The sequence below is a fragment of the Sebastes fasciatus genome, chromosome 2, assembly GCF_043250625.1.
Source record: "Sebastes fasciatus isolate fSebFas1 chromosome 2, fSebFas1.pri, whole genome shotgun sequence".
NCBI classification, from domain to species: Eukaryota; Metazoa; Chordata; class Actinopteri; order Perciformes; family Sebastidae; genus Sebastes; species Sebastes fasciatus.
Window position 1 is genome coordinate 27,130,218 of NC_133796.1, and position 15,240 is coordinate 27,145,457.

Here is a 15,240-nt window from a genome sequence, read left to right on the forward strand (position 1 = left end):
GCCAAATTGATGCAAAATTGCAATGGCAAATTTGTTTCTCATTACCTTCAAAACATATAAATATGTCTTTATCCTGAAATTGAATTGTTTGTCAAGTTTTACTTTTTTAAATAATGTTGAACAGCATCCCCAAAATATTATAAGTAATAAATAAATAAAATAATAAATTCTGGTATACATAACTTTTTTTTTTTATTCTGGTATATATTATAAAATCTGTGGTTCTTCCTTCACCCAGTGACTTGACAGTGACGTTGCTGTGGAGGTAAAGGAAGAGCAGAGTGCCTCCATGGTGCTACTTCAGGTTTGGTAGCTGCTGTTCAAACACTTCCTTGTTCTCTTTGCCAAGTGTTACGTTTCCAACAGTGAAAATGTCCTCCCAAAATATGAGTGCAGACGATGTTATGGACGAGGATGAGGACAACCCAGAGGGCGAGACGTGCAGGTGTTATTATGCATGAGAGTTTTCCTCCTCACCTGGACAGGTGTGCTGGAGCTGGACACCCTATTCAGCACTAAACTGCAGGTTTTGGTGAGTTTTATTTAGTTTCTGTCCGGTTTGAATGACGTGTGTTTTATGGTGAGTTAGCCTGCTTTAGTTCAGTGAGAGAAACTTGCGGTTGTTGTATTTTCTCGTAAGAATATACCTTCATTGACTTGTTGTGAGTTAATTAGCTCACGCGCAATGCATTCTGGTACATGTAGTCACAGCAGGCACGGCTCTGCAGCAGGAGAAATCAGTTTTTTTTTTTTATCAATTTAGCATGCACTGGGGAATTTATTTCTTCAGTGGACTACATTCACCATCAACACTGATTGAATATCCACATAAAAGGTGCTGAATTATCCCTTTCGCTGAAGTAAGCATATAGGGCCTGCAATATGTCTACTATTATTTCACTGCACAAGTAGTGGACTTGTGTAGGCTAGGCTTTTCAAATAATTTACTGAAGTGAAAATAGTAGGCTTATACCACAGTGTAAAAAATACATGATTATACTATAAAATGTAACCTAAGTAGAAGTACATAAGTAGCGTATAACCAGCAAAATGTTCCAAATAAAAGCATGCTTTATTCAGGCCCCTGATAGTATATTGCATATTATAATAGTGAATTGTTATTACTGATGCATTTATGTGTTTGCTGTATTGAGATGTTGCAGCTGCTAAAGGTGGAGCCAAATTGTAACAAATTTAGATAATGTTGTTTAGTCAATATCAAGGCATTGTTGGCATATGTTATGTAGGCCTATGTGTGTAAAATATTACTCTGCAGATTAGCTTGCAACTAAAGCTGTAGTGGATTCGAAGTAAAAAGTAGCATAAAATAAAATGGAAATACTTGTTTAAAGTACAAGTACCTCAAAATAGCCCTTATGTAAGTACAGTACTTGAACGAATTGTTTACTCAACTCAGGGAGCAGCAGTCTGTGATTAATGGGTCCAAGTGCACCTCTCACCCCACCAGCCTCGCTGACTGTGCTCAAGGGGAGATCTTACATGGAACGTGGTGGCTGTACTTACAGATGGATACACTCCTCTGGATGCACCCTGCAGCCTGCACCAGCTGATGTAACCAGCACGTCTGTGAGCTTTCTGGAAACACTCAAAGAAATTGTGAGAACTGTAAGTAATCTGAAAGAAGTGAACACTTTTCTAGGCTACTGCTTTATATGCAAATACCCAAACACAGTGATCCACTAATGATATGTGTTATAAACTGTTATGCACACATCTTATTTCCAATTAAGCGCTTACAATGTGATTAAGAGTAATTTATCAAATGATTAAACTCACTAGTAGGTGTATAGCTTTCACTGCCATCAAATGGAATGTAATCAAATATGTTACTCTAGTTGGTTAGTCATTGGGGACAGCGTTTTGTCACAACAGAGACTGAAAGTTGGTTAATTTAGAGCCACACTTTGTAAATGATCAATTGAAATGGAGGCTTTGGCTCAGGAGGTTGAGAGGATTGTCCACTCTTCCTAGAGCTCCTGTGTGTGTGTGTGAATGGGTGAAATTGTAAAGCACTTGGATGATGTAATATAAGTGCAGCCATTTACCATTTAAAGCTTCAGTAGGCAACACTTTTTGGCATCATTGGGCAAAATTCCATAATATCTTTTCAGCATATTGTAATTCAAGTGCTCTGAGAGAAAACTAGACTTCTGCACCTCCTCATGATGATCGGAGACTTTGACCAATTACAGGTTATTTCAGAGAGAGAGAGAGCGTTCCTATTGGCTGTGCTCCGGCCATGTGGGCGATGCTTGGTATTTTCTCAAGAGATCTCCACATGGCTGCCGGGTCACAAACTTTCTAATTTTACAGCTAAACCGTACACTACAAGATGATTCTGAAAACATTTGAGGAGAGAAATAGGCATTATAGTAACAGAATATTGATTCATATTTGATCAGCGCTGCCTAGTTTGACCGTTTGATCGGAGTTCGCGAGTGAATGACAGCTGCTCATCGACGGCAGCTGGATGGCAGACTCCAGATCACCTCTGACTGGTTGTTTTCCTTCGGTCTGTGAAATCTTGCAGATGCCATTAGGAGCAGCGGAGGACACAGAGGCACGTTTTTTGTTTTTTTTCAGATTACCTCTCTCATGTACTACTGTCAGGATATAGCGTTTTATAAAAATAACTTTTTATTATCTCCAATCTCACCTACTTCAGCTTTAATGCTTTGATTTGATCACTTCAACATTGATGTTATATGCAGAATCATATACTGTATACACACATATAATCCCCTATCCCTCCAACAGAGGGTGCTATTGTGCTGTATTGGCTGAGTTCCATTATTCCAGTCTGTTCATAGTCATGTAGAACTAGAAGTCCATGATAGTTTAACTGGTCAGGTAATGCCAGGAGCCACAGGAGATAATGAGTGCATGATGAAAATAAACCAGAAGCTATGGTCCTTGTTAGCCCCTGCAACGGTACAGCAGTAGTTGTTCTATTTATTGAGTTTTAGTATAAACACAGACAGATTAAAAAACGAGATTCAAACTGTGTTCAAATTAGATTCCAGATGACCCGTTTCTTTTATGATAGGGGGCATACATTTGTTGCCCAGGAGTTGTAAAAACAATGTCTTTGTGCTGGAACGATGAGTGCTTGAATAAAAACCCCAAAAGGCTATTTATGAGTCTTGGCAGGTACAGCAAGACAATGAATCTAATTTTTATCTGGTTCGGTTGGCTTATGACTAAATATAACATCCCTGCCCTGTAGATGTCAGAGTAATAGTTCAATGAGCTGGAAGGTAATTAATCATTGTCTTAGTTCCAACTAATATAGAAAGTGAAAGAATGCTAGAGCAGATGGGGAAGATCAGCACTTCTTTTTAATCAACAACTATACAATGATTAAATGTGCCGCATAATGAACAGGAGACTGCTGTCTAAATATTATCATACACGGTGTGTACTTAGTAATTCAGGCACTTTGAGTCACCTGTAAACATTCATTTATATAATATACCCTGCTGAGATTAAGGGATAATTAAAAAAGAAAAGAAAATGCATTTCTCACAAGGTGTTATTGATTTCCTTTGTGGGCATCTGCCAGATAGATTAGGACCCAAACTGTTCTGAGATGAAAGTCAGAAAAGAGAATCTTTATTACGTTTTCTACTCAGCACCTTTAGTAAGCTGTGATTCAGCGGGAGGAGACTCTCTGAGGAGAAGACAATAACATTGAGTCACCTTGCTGCATTGTGAGCCTCTGGCAGCCGAGAGGCAGGAATCAGCAGCAGCAGCAGCAGAGACTGTACTACTGCAGAGCTGCACTGGACTGCGCATCAGCTACTGTATGTGTGTGTTTGTGTATGAATTAGTATGTGTAAGTGTGTGTGTGTGTGTGTGTGTGTGTGTGTGTGTGGTGGGGATGATGATGATAAATCATAGCAAGGTCAAATAACAGCAATTGAGTGGGGATAGCGGATGATTACACTGCAGCATGGGTAATGTTGCAGCGACCCTGTGCTTCATTTTGCAGACTGGTTGAGGATAACACAACAAGTTGCATAAAATTTAAGTACAGCAATATCAATAATTGTTATTGATTAATCCAGACAGTATTTATGCCTATTGCAGACTTCTGCTGGTCTCTGCTTGACCTTACAGTGCAGAACACTGCAAAATGCAGCATTCTTCAGATCGCTGGTGTTGGCTGTTCTCTTATTGTTACCGAAGTAATATATAGCATTTTATGATCCACATATTTGACTTGTTCCTTTAAGGTAAGATATAATGAGTACAGTACACACAAGTGTGATATTAAAGGAAAAACCAACATACATAACAGGTGTTTTGGTATGGTGTTGGGCCACTACGAGCTGCCAAAACAGATTTAATGCTCCATGACATAGACTGATGATGATAGATGGCACTGACTGTCTAACACTCCCTTAGGTTTTCAGTTGGGATTAGACCTGGTGATTGTAAAGGCCAAAGCATATGATTCATATCATTTTAAAACTCATAAAGCCATTCAGTGCCCCTTGTGCCTCACAACACGTTCTCATCTCAATTTGTCACATTCTGCCTCTTTGTCACACCCCTCGGCGTCACTTTATTTTCAGCATCAAAACCACTATAGTAACCCTTGGCGTCACTTCAGAATTAGGCAACAAAACCACTATAGTTAGGTTTAGGAAAAAAATACATGGTTGGGCTTAAAACTACTATGTTTGTACAGTGAAAATGAAACTGAACGTTGTGAACATGGGATATGAACGAACAGCTGATTGTAACGTGACGCACGGGACACAAACAACGGTCTCCACTTCCCCACCCACCCACCCGGTGTGTCTCTTTTGCTCTTTAAACTACATCACCACACTTCCGGCGCACTTTATCGGAGCGTTTACTGTTGCCACGGGTGGGTTTACATAATAGTTAATGGAAAAAGCCTGGTGCGTTTCATACCGGCGCTAAAGGGTGCCTTGTGCGGCGGTACTGACGGCCGTGACAAAGCATCGGTATTTGACGCCCTGGGAATGAGAATGGGCTGCTGGTATAGAAGCATGTGCATAACCCGGTCTCACGGGGAGGCGTATAAATAGCACGACATTACACAAACATTCCGCGTGTCATGACGCCGCATTTTTGGCTTTTTTTGTGTCATTTGTACGCCACGCAACAAAACTACATTAACGTCCGCAGTTTAGTTTAGTTAAGTTAGGTTTAGGAAAAACGTCATGGTTGGCCTTAAAATATGTACGTAAACTAAGTAAAATACGTACGGAAACAACGTAACATCAGTATGGAAAACACGTCACAAATGTCACTAACATATCTTACGAAACAAAACAAAATACCAGTCTCGAACAGCAGTCTCCTGGTTGAGTCCTGTGTTTATTGGACCCATCCACCTCCCCTCCCGCCCATCATTATCAGTCTTTCCTCGCTTTTTATTCTACATCACTAGCTCTGATCGTAGCATATTTACGCAGATGCGTTTACATTGCAGTGCAGACTACATGGCGTACAAATGACACGCCTAAAGCAAGGAAGGTGTTCTTATTGCACGCTAAATGCCTCGTACATTATCGTGGCATTCATACGCCTTTTTCGTGTGAACGGGCTGGTTTCTAAATATATTCTGTTTTTTTTTTTCATTTAACGTGTCACCCATCTGTAGATCTCATTTACATGATAATTAATTTCTTATTATGTGTCCTATATGAACAGAGACCCCATATGTAAGGTTAGAAACCTATTATAGCAGGGAAAATCATTTTGTTCTTTGAGTTCTCTGTCAAGCAGATAGGACTAGAAGGTGTACAGTGAATTGGTTTCTGCACGGCAGCTGCACTATACTGCTTTTTTTTTCTTTAGAGGAAACGTTTTATCTTTCACTGTCTTTGAAGAACAGTGCCTTAAACCACTGGAGAGTGTTTCAACAAAGCATCCCCAAAAGGGAATCACAGATCAAATATTTATAATGTTGACAGATGCTCTCTGCTCACTGATGTGCACCCCATACAGTATTATTTTCCTTTCACAAAGGGCACATAAAGATTACTGTAATCTACACCTCCCAGGAAACACAAGGGGAAGGTATTTCTGCATGTCTTCATATGATTGTTTGACATGTTTATTGGGATACCTTTTGCTCTTCCCCATATGTTTCATCATATTAATGATAATGCAGTTATATAAGAGAACACAGCATGATGACTTGCTGCTCGTCTGCCCGATGCTCAGCAAAATAACTCCTGTGCCAACACTACTGTGACTTTGAACATTGCCTGCTCTGACATAGCCCAAGTGAAATTTATGGGCAGCACTGGTGAATTGGGCAGGTCTGTTTGATGCAGTGTAAGCATTATTGTAATGTGTCATGGTCAGGAAGGCTCTCTGTCCTCAGAGCGTGACTGCAGTGAAGGTGATGTGAAGCTGACGAACTTCATCTAAAGCCTCCATGCATGGACGTACATTCATTCACACATGCAGGCATTCCCCGCTCTGAGCACACGCACACCCTCTCACACACGCACACGCACACGCACACACACACATAGTTTTACATAGACCTTGTAGCACTCAAATGCTTTTTATTTCTTTGTCTCAAGGTAATACGTGTAATTGAAAAATGTATGCCAGCCTCTCTTTCCATACTCTGGGTCATAAGTGTGGTTGTGCATTTTTCCATTCTTGTCGTCATGCAGTACTACAGTTACCATGAACATAAGGGCACATACAGTATAGGGTAACATTCATAGAAGGATTCTTGGAGGGTTATTGCAAAAGCAATACAGTATATCAGAATCAATAGATAACTTTAAGTACTTGGAATATTTTCTTCATTGTACATTTTTCTGCTCAGCACCTTTAGTAAGCTGTGAGTAGTTTCAAGAAAATTACATCAGTAGAAGAGGGTCTATTGCAATGTTCTCCGGTGCTCCTAATGGCATCTGCAAGATTTCACAGACCGGAGGAAAACAACCAATCAGAGCCGAGCTGGAGTTTGTCGTCTCTGAGCAGCTGTCATTCACTCTCAAACTCTGATCAAACGGTCAAACTAGGCAGCGCTGATCAAATATGAATCAATATTGTGTTACTGTAATGCCTATTTCTCACCTCAAATGTTTTCAGAAACATCTTGTAGTGTACCGTTTAGCTGTAAAATGAGAAAGTTTGTGACCCGGCAGCCACGTTGAGACCAAGCCCCCAGGAAGAGAGCTGGTCATTGATTCCAATTTCCGTAGTGGCCAAATGGCGGTACTACAACTTCCGTGTCTGTCACGTGATGCCATTGGGCCCAAAAAGACTTTTCCCCATAGACTTACATTGGGAAAGAGACGTCTGTAACTCAGCAGATAATTTTTTTAGGTAAATCAACTCCCTAGTACCAACACTCTAATAGCCCTTATTTATATCATTAGGTCCTAAAAGTTGTAAAACGCACTAATAGCTGAATCCAAAGTTATTTCCCTTCCTCTGTTTACGTGAATGAGACCCAGACCGCGACGACAGCGCAAGCCGTGACGACAGCGTGACGTTGGGACCCTGTGCGCATGTTCTATGGGCCCAATGGATGTGGAAGTTTGACAGAAGATCCGGGTACTTTTCCAGACGGATGTCGAGCCATTTTGTCTTCATGCGCCACTGAGCAACTTTCATAGGAATGAACGGCGCCCCGCCTCCAACGCTGTATCCAGTTCTCTTAGTACATCAATGGTTGAGACCAGTTGAGGAAATACCAAGCACCGCCCACCAGCCGGAGCACAGCCAATAGGAATGCTCAATAGGAATGCTCTCTCTCTGAAATGACCTGTGATTGGCCAAAGTCTCCTGTCACAGGCTAGATTTGTTTAAAGCCTGAAAACAGTGGCACGAGGATGTGCTGGTCTAGTTTTCTCTCAGAGCACTTGAATTACAATTTTGCCATATGATGCCAAAAACATTCTGCCTATTGAAGCTTTAAGCATGTTAATATTTTGGTTTAAAGGGACTGTTTGTAACTTATTACACGTATAAATCACCCGGGTCGGTGTCCCATGCGTGTTTGCATATGCGCCAAAACCACAAAGTTGTATCTAGTGAAGCCCGTCTTGCAAAACAGTGTTGGCCACGGTCAGAGGACGCGGGGGAGACCGTAGCTTTGGTCTCTAGGGCCGGAGTCTCTGCTGTACTCTGCTCCTCTGCCTGCTTGCCTTCACTCAGCTCGCTCCACCTCACGTGCATGCGCGCACACTACACACTGCAGAAGACTTCGAAACTCTGAGAATATCTAGTGAATGTGCAGTGAACGTCTGTCCAGAAATAACTGCTGCAGCTCCTCCAGACCAACAGAGGTTTTCCGCGTCTTGTGAAGTGACGGGGTTCCGCAGCGAGAAACATTATCGTCTCCGACTGGGTGCCGGTGTCTCCCCCATTCCCTCCGTCCGTGGTCGGTAGGCTGAAGCAGGAAAAGCCAACACTAGGATCAGCATTGATTCATGGAGAGACCTTCGTCTGGTCAGCTAACATTACTGCCAAGCAGGTGAAATATAGAGTGATATTGTGGTTTTAGCTGACGTGTGTCGCCTCACTGTGTTGAGCGATGCTCGTTCATGTCTATGTAGAGCGAGCAAGCGCGAGCCCGACGCTGACTTTCGTTGACTTAACGGCCACAGGTGTCGCTGTTAACAAGCATTTCTGATTCTTACAAACAGTCCCTTTAAAAGCCTGAAAACAGAGCCATGAGGAGGTGCAGAAGTCTAGTTTTCTCTGAGCACTTGAATTACAAATATTGCCAAATGATGCCAAACACATTCTGCCTACTGAAGCTTTAAGCGTGTTGATATTTTGGTTTAATTGAGATATTCCTGTAATGTCCTGTAAAGGACTTTTTTTGCAACTAGAATTGATAAGATTGCTAGGATGTTTTCTTAATTTTATGCATATGCCAAACACCATTGTCCTGAAATGTCCCAGTCAGTCACACATGCAGGCTTTAATCCAGTGCACTTGTAGGCTCTACTGCACCCTGGGGGGCTACACCCTACTTCTCTCTGCAGTGGACTTCCGTTTAGAGATAACAGCTTTGTTTCCATCTACCACACTTTGTTTCAGCCCTTGAAATGAAAAACCGAGTCGTGGAAGAAGTGGTCTGTTCACAAGTTTGGTATTCTTCCCCTTTAAATAAAACTATGCAGCCCTAGCGGTGGTTTCTATCTCGGCTCCCTGGAAAAGTGTTTGGAGAGAGAGAGAGAGAGAGAGAGAGAGAGAGGAGGGACGAGCCGAGCCGAGCCGGAGAGAGGAGAGATCATGGCGGCTCCTCTCGGACGGGACACCCTACCTGACCACTGGTCCTATGGAGTCTGTAGAGACGGCCGGGTGTTCTTCATTAAGTGAGCAGGCTTTTAACTACTCAACGCAGTTTACGAGGCATTATTAATACGGGTTTTTGTTGTTTTATTACCGCTCAGTAACAGGTGTCTTTCTTGCAGTGATAAAACTCGTAGCACTTCTTGGCTACATCCACGCACTGGTGAACCTGTTAACTCTGGGCACATGATCCGCTCAGGTACGAGACTCAAACTATCTGATTTTGTTGGGACAACCACCAAAGGGGACATTTTCTTCTTCTTCTGCTGCAATGTGTGTTTTCAGTCTGTGTGTTTTTTTTGCTCGTGTTGTAGATTTGCCAAGAGGATGGGAAGAGGGTTTCACAGACGAAGGAGCCAGCTACTTCATCAAGTGAGTGAGCATTGGTTGCAGGCTGTTTGTTACCTTTTTGATCCTGTTATAGCTGTGTTGTTTTAAAGTGCAATGTGTGTGTGTGCAATGCTTTTTTTTTCTCTTTTCAATCACTGTGCAGTAGATTAAAAGGCTGCACTGTTAACACACTATTATCTATGAACACATGTATGTATGCAGCATGCAGGCTTCATCATGACAAATGACACAGAAACACACATCAGCATATGGATTAACACACAGGAGGTCCCATCGGATAGGTTGGGAGCAATTATCTCTGCCTGCATTGTTAATGGAAAGTGGCAGTGCCTAGCAGGACAGGAGGAAGGTTATTAAAATTCTCCTCACATCCTCCCATGCAGGACCTCTATACTCTCTCCATTAGATAGGTGTACAGCCTTAATGTGTGTGTGTGCATGTGTGTGTGATGGAGAGACTGTAAAGGTTGCAGGAGAGAGGGGTGTGACCATGTGGTGACAGAGATGTATGGCATGATTGCATTATTGAAGCAGAGAGGACAGGATTTACAAAGTCACAGACCGCAGCGTGAAGTTTTTTTTTTTTTTTGTCACATTATCACATGTCCTTCACACATTCAAATATAGCAGGATTCAGGTTTGAAAATCACCACACCATCAGTACCACCACACTGAAGGATTATGTGCATCACATTTGCATTTCCAGATTCTGCAGTGTTTTATATCGTATATATGTTTGCATGGCGGTCAGTATATGTATTCAGATGGCTACTGTGAAAAGAAACCTGCAAAATCATGCTGAAACCAACGAGATGAGTCAGGCTAACAATGACACACTGTAAAACAAAGTGTGAGACACATTCTTCACTGGAGCTGGATCATTGTGAATTACAGTGACTCCTCCCTCTGTAGCTTCGTTTAAGCATTTGTAGTTCCGCTACCCGTCGTCCTGTCGTGGCCCTTTTATTTTGCCCCATTTGTTCCAGACAGAGGGGCTGTATGGAGAGGGTTTATGCCCCCATAGCTGCAGTCTGTCGGAGGTTGGTGGATCCTAATAAGAGGTCTTTGCTCAGAGACATGCAGTGCTCTGCAGACACCAGTTTGCACCACTGACTTTACACATATACAAACACTTTTTTCATTTTTGTAATGCCTGCTATACAATCAGTATATAACAGTGTAACAAAAGAGATACTATAATAGTTGAGCCAAACGAACGAATGTCCATGTCATCCAAAGATGTCGGCTTTGAAAAAAGACATAAAACGGTTTCGGATAACACATTTGTTGTTGCTGACACTTATAGGCTATTGTGTGCATGATAAAGGAGGTCTTTGTGTTTCCCTCGTTCACTCGCTAAGAAGTGAGAACAATACAACAGTGAAGTTGTGATATATGGTAGTCTGAACGTTAAAGGCTATTAAATCAGTCGACTACTTGTTGCCCAGTTGGCTTGGTGGAAGGATCCTGTGTTGCTGCTGCTCCCTGCTTGTTTCTGTGTTTTCGAGGGCTAATTTCCTGGACAGGAACACACCAGGACTGCTCTCTTCTACCATTCAGTTTATCTTGAGCACAGTTGACATCTTTCTCTTGAGTGAGTAGGTGAAACTGCTGGGTGATTATTTTCATTCATGATATATTTGTATTTTGAGATATTGCTAATACAGAGATATCTTGGTTCATCAGTTCTGAGTTATGGCGGTCACAATATCAGATTTTCACCACACAATCATCGTGGCCAAAAGAATTCACAATAATGATATTATAGCCATATCTATAGAACTAAAGAAAACAAAATAATAATGCTATAAGTTGAATTAATCTTTAACTGTTTATTGTGCGTTTTGTCTCCTTTTTGGCAAATGAAATACACTCAAAATACGAGTGTAGGGAGGTGGAGAGTTTACGTAACCATGACTGTGCTGTACGGAAATGACTTGAGAGGTGTGTATTTTTAACATGATATCAATATTTCATTGTTAAATTTCACAGTTATCGTCAATACCGGTATATCGTGACACCCCTACTCTGAATAATGACGAGGTGAAGTTTACCAAAAGCGGATGAAATCTTAAATACATGAGAATGATCAGTATACATTTGTTTTTTGAAAGTGTAGTATTTATGTCTCCCTTTGCCTTGTTCACACTACACAACTTTAGCCGTGGTTTTCCACTCGCCGACAGTTTTTGGAGCTCCCCGACAAAAGCCCCAGATCAGAGGCAAATCTGCGTTGGCTCGCACATCGGCGCTAAAGCGCTCTGTGTGAACGGTTCAAAGACGCAAGTTGAAGAGCTCGCCGGCGCATCGCAGACGCATTCCAGATATCTAGTAGGGCTGTCCTTCTTGACCAAAGAAATTCTTAGTCGACTAACACTCATACGATTTTGTCGACTGATCGATTAGTTGATTTAATCGACAGATCTGTGAAAGTTCTGCACAAAGATCACACAAAAGCACCACTTTAAATCTTGTGTTTACCAGAGATGTGCTCTCAAATTTCTAGGAAATATGTCATTCAGCATGAAAAAAGCATATGCTCTATGTCATATAGGAAATAGTAAAGACGTATGGAAACAGGCTATTATGTGAACGCATGTGCAAACGACATCAACGAGCATGACTGTCACTTCTCACGTGTTTTCGTGACAAAACATAATTTGGAGACCTCATTGAGGATTCATATATATACTTTTCTAATATTTCATATAGTCAAAATGAACATATATATATATATATATAAGCTTGTATCATGTGACTTTGACTTGAATCATATGGATAATTACTTTGTGAGACAGCTGATTGGTGCAGAGCTTGTGATGAGCACAGCTTTTCCATTACAACTCAGTGGGGGACATTTCAGTTATTATGCTCTGGTGATGGAGTGCTGTCATTTTCTCGTTGTGGAGAGGTTCATCTCTGTTGGTTTATTTGATTTATTGCAGACCTGGATGATGCCTAGTTTCTGTATTTGTCTCATGTATCTACAGGGTAATTACAGGAATCGTTGCTTACCTGGCTTTTAACTCCAGCGCTCAGCTAATTATGCTATAAGAACAGGTACACAGGCCTGGTTAATTTGTTAGTTTGTTTGTTCTTAAAAACAAGAGTTGGTTTGTCAGATTAAAGGTTAAAAACAGCCTACTGTACTCTCCATGAATGTGATAACAGCTTTGGTTATTGATGTTAGCTGGCAAACCTGAAACACTGAAGACAGTGAAGATGCCTCATCTCAGTGGGATTATTCCTGACATCACATAAAAAAATTGGAAAGGGATTGGACAACTTGGACCGCGGCCCTATTTCAGACCATTAAAATCATCACAAGTTTTTAACTGGCTACAACTCAGCATTTTAAAATTCCCATTAATACTACAGGGACATCCCCCATTAGCACTCAGTTTAGGGGAGTTTGTTTTTACTGCTCCAGGGTGCAAATCATGGTTGTTTATGTCTGATGAAACGTCATCTCACACTTTCTACTTGAACATCAGACTTTTATGAGAAACTCTGTACGTGGAATCTGATTTTCAGCACAAAGCGAGCAGGCTTTTTGATATAAACCACTGGTCTTCATCACACTTCTCGTCTCTTAGCTGTCCAGGAAGCAAACAGCAACAAACTCAAGCAGGACTGAAGTCCGCATTGTGCTGCCGTGACAACGGTCGGTAGATTTGGTTGTGTGTCGGTGGTGGAATTCAGCTGAGATGGAGTACAAAAGAGGGATTGTTCAGACACGGCCGCTGGGGCAAAACATTTATTTACACCTCGCTGTAGGCCAGCCTGCAGACCTGAACTATCTGATTAATGGTTGCTGATGTTATGTTTGTTGGTATGTGCCAAAAGTGTAAGGGTCTAATCTTTTTCAGTGTCTAAACTCAAACTAAGAAGGATTTATTGATGATAAAATATAGTTTAAACCACGCAGTTTACAGTTTACATTAACAAATCAATAGATTAAATTTAATTAAATTTGGAGATTTGAGGAGGACGAGGTCTGTCGCCATCAGAAACAGATTGAAATAGAGTTTCTCTGCCTGTCATATTTCTGGCAAATCTCCAAGGAAGTGACCCAATTTGAAAGTCATCTTCCAAAATCCTCCCCCCTTCAATCTCGGAATATAATATGCCACAGATGAAACGGGTCTGTGTGGTGAGGTAAACATGTGTAAAGGATGCATATCAATGAAGAAATTTGACAGCAGAAGAAGGCTGAAAAACGAGATGTGTGGCAATGAGATGCGTATAACATATTGTATAACTAGATACAGTACAGCTAAGTTAAGCTTCTTTTTCAAGTTATAATAGAAGGAAGCCTCAATTGTCATGGACTTAAACGCATCCCTCATGTGGTTGAAGCTGGGGAAACTGAGTTCAGTGTGATTAACTCTCCACCACATCACTGGCACTCACGTAGCATAGGAAATGTGCAATTCTATAGCTCCCAAGGGAAAAAATGACCCCACTGAGGTACAATGGTGTCCTGTTGAGGACACAGTTCACATTGTTGAGTGGGTCTACAATGCTGTGGAAGGGAAGTCCAGGAAGAAGTGTGTGATGTATAACTCACATAGATTTCTCTGTCTCAACTTCGTTTACTCGTCAGGTGCGATAATCCCATCAATATTTTATAGTGTTTATCTTCCCATTCTCCTGCTGCTTGTTATGTTTTTAGGTTGCGCTTGCATTTTTTAACAAGCTGATTATTTCAGGACAGTATGAGTTAATTAGCTATGGGATGTTTTGGGAGTTTTGAAGCAGGGCATTTTAATGGGGGATAAAAAAGAAGTTTAAGATCCCTGCAGGCCCTTATCTTAAGACTGTTTAATGAGGGTTTCTTTTTCTGCCAACACAGCAAATCCATACCTCATTGCTGAGTTCAAAACATCATTGCCGAAAAAGATAGAAGAAGAAAAATGAGCCACGAGGTCCTTCAAATGACCTTTGCCCTTGTAGATTTTAGATTATTTCAAAATGAAAGACATTTATGTGTAATTCTAGGGTTACCATCGTGCTCTGTCAAGCAAGATAAACGCATGCCAGAATTCCTCAAATACTAAAAAAGAACTTAAGTTGAGCTATGTGGGAATATTATGTCTCTTTCTAGAACTGTCAAATTGTACCTTTGACACTGGACCATGGACTGTATATAAAAAGTGGACGTAGTCACTGTGATGTCACTCATTGGTTTGTGGACTTCCGTTTTGAAGCCTCGGTTTTGGCATTTTGGCCGTCGCCATCTTGGTTTTTGGCCGTTGCCATCTTGTTTTTTGCAACCAAAGTGACACGAGAGGGTGGAGATAAGTACAACCGAATGCTGAATAAGACATTTCTAGGTGACCAAACAATTTTATAGTTACCTTTTAATGAACTGAAAACACAACGTGAAAGGGTTAAAGTGGTGAGACAAAAACACAGACAACTCCCAGACCGGACAACGCCGTGTTAATGACCTGTCAATCACAAGGTAGCCACGCTGTAAAGCATACCCTGCTTTATGGTCTATTTGACTCTAAATGGGACCATCATTTACTAAATGAACATCATGCTGTATTGA

At 41.3% G+C, this 15,240-nt stretch overlaps 1 protein-coding gene across 12 annotated transcripts in view; it reads left to right on the forward strand.

The window, feature by feature from the left end:
• The first annotated feature begins 261 nt into the window (after positions 1-261).
• The window catches only part of plekha7b (pleckstrin homology domain containing, family A member 7b), a 99,249-nt gene continuing 84,270 nt past the window's right edge, over positions 262-15,240 (forward strand). For 11 of the 12 annotated variants that reach the window (XM_074616534.1, XM_074616551.1, XM_074616614.1 and 8 more), the window contains exons 1-3: positions 9,162-9,356; positions 9,456-9,532; positions 9,648-9,705. In XM_074616534.1, the coding sequence (XP_074472635.1) occupies positions 9,274-9,356; positions 9,456-9,532; positions 9,648-9,705 (218 nt within the window). In that variant the 5' untranslated portion in view covers positions 9,162-9,273. Of the gene's footprint in view, positions 533-1,417; positions 1,627-9,161; positions 9,357-9,455; positions 9,533-9,647; positions 9,706-15,240 lie in introns of those variants that run through there. The other variant, XM_074616576.1, reaches the window with a different exon arrangement.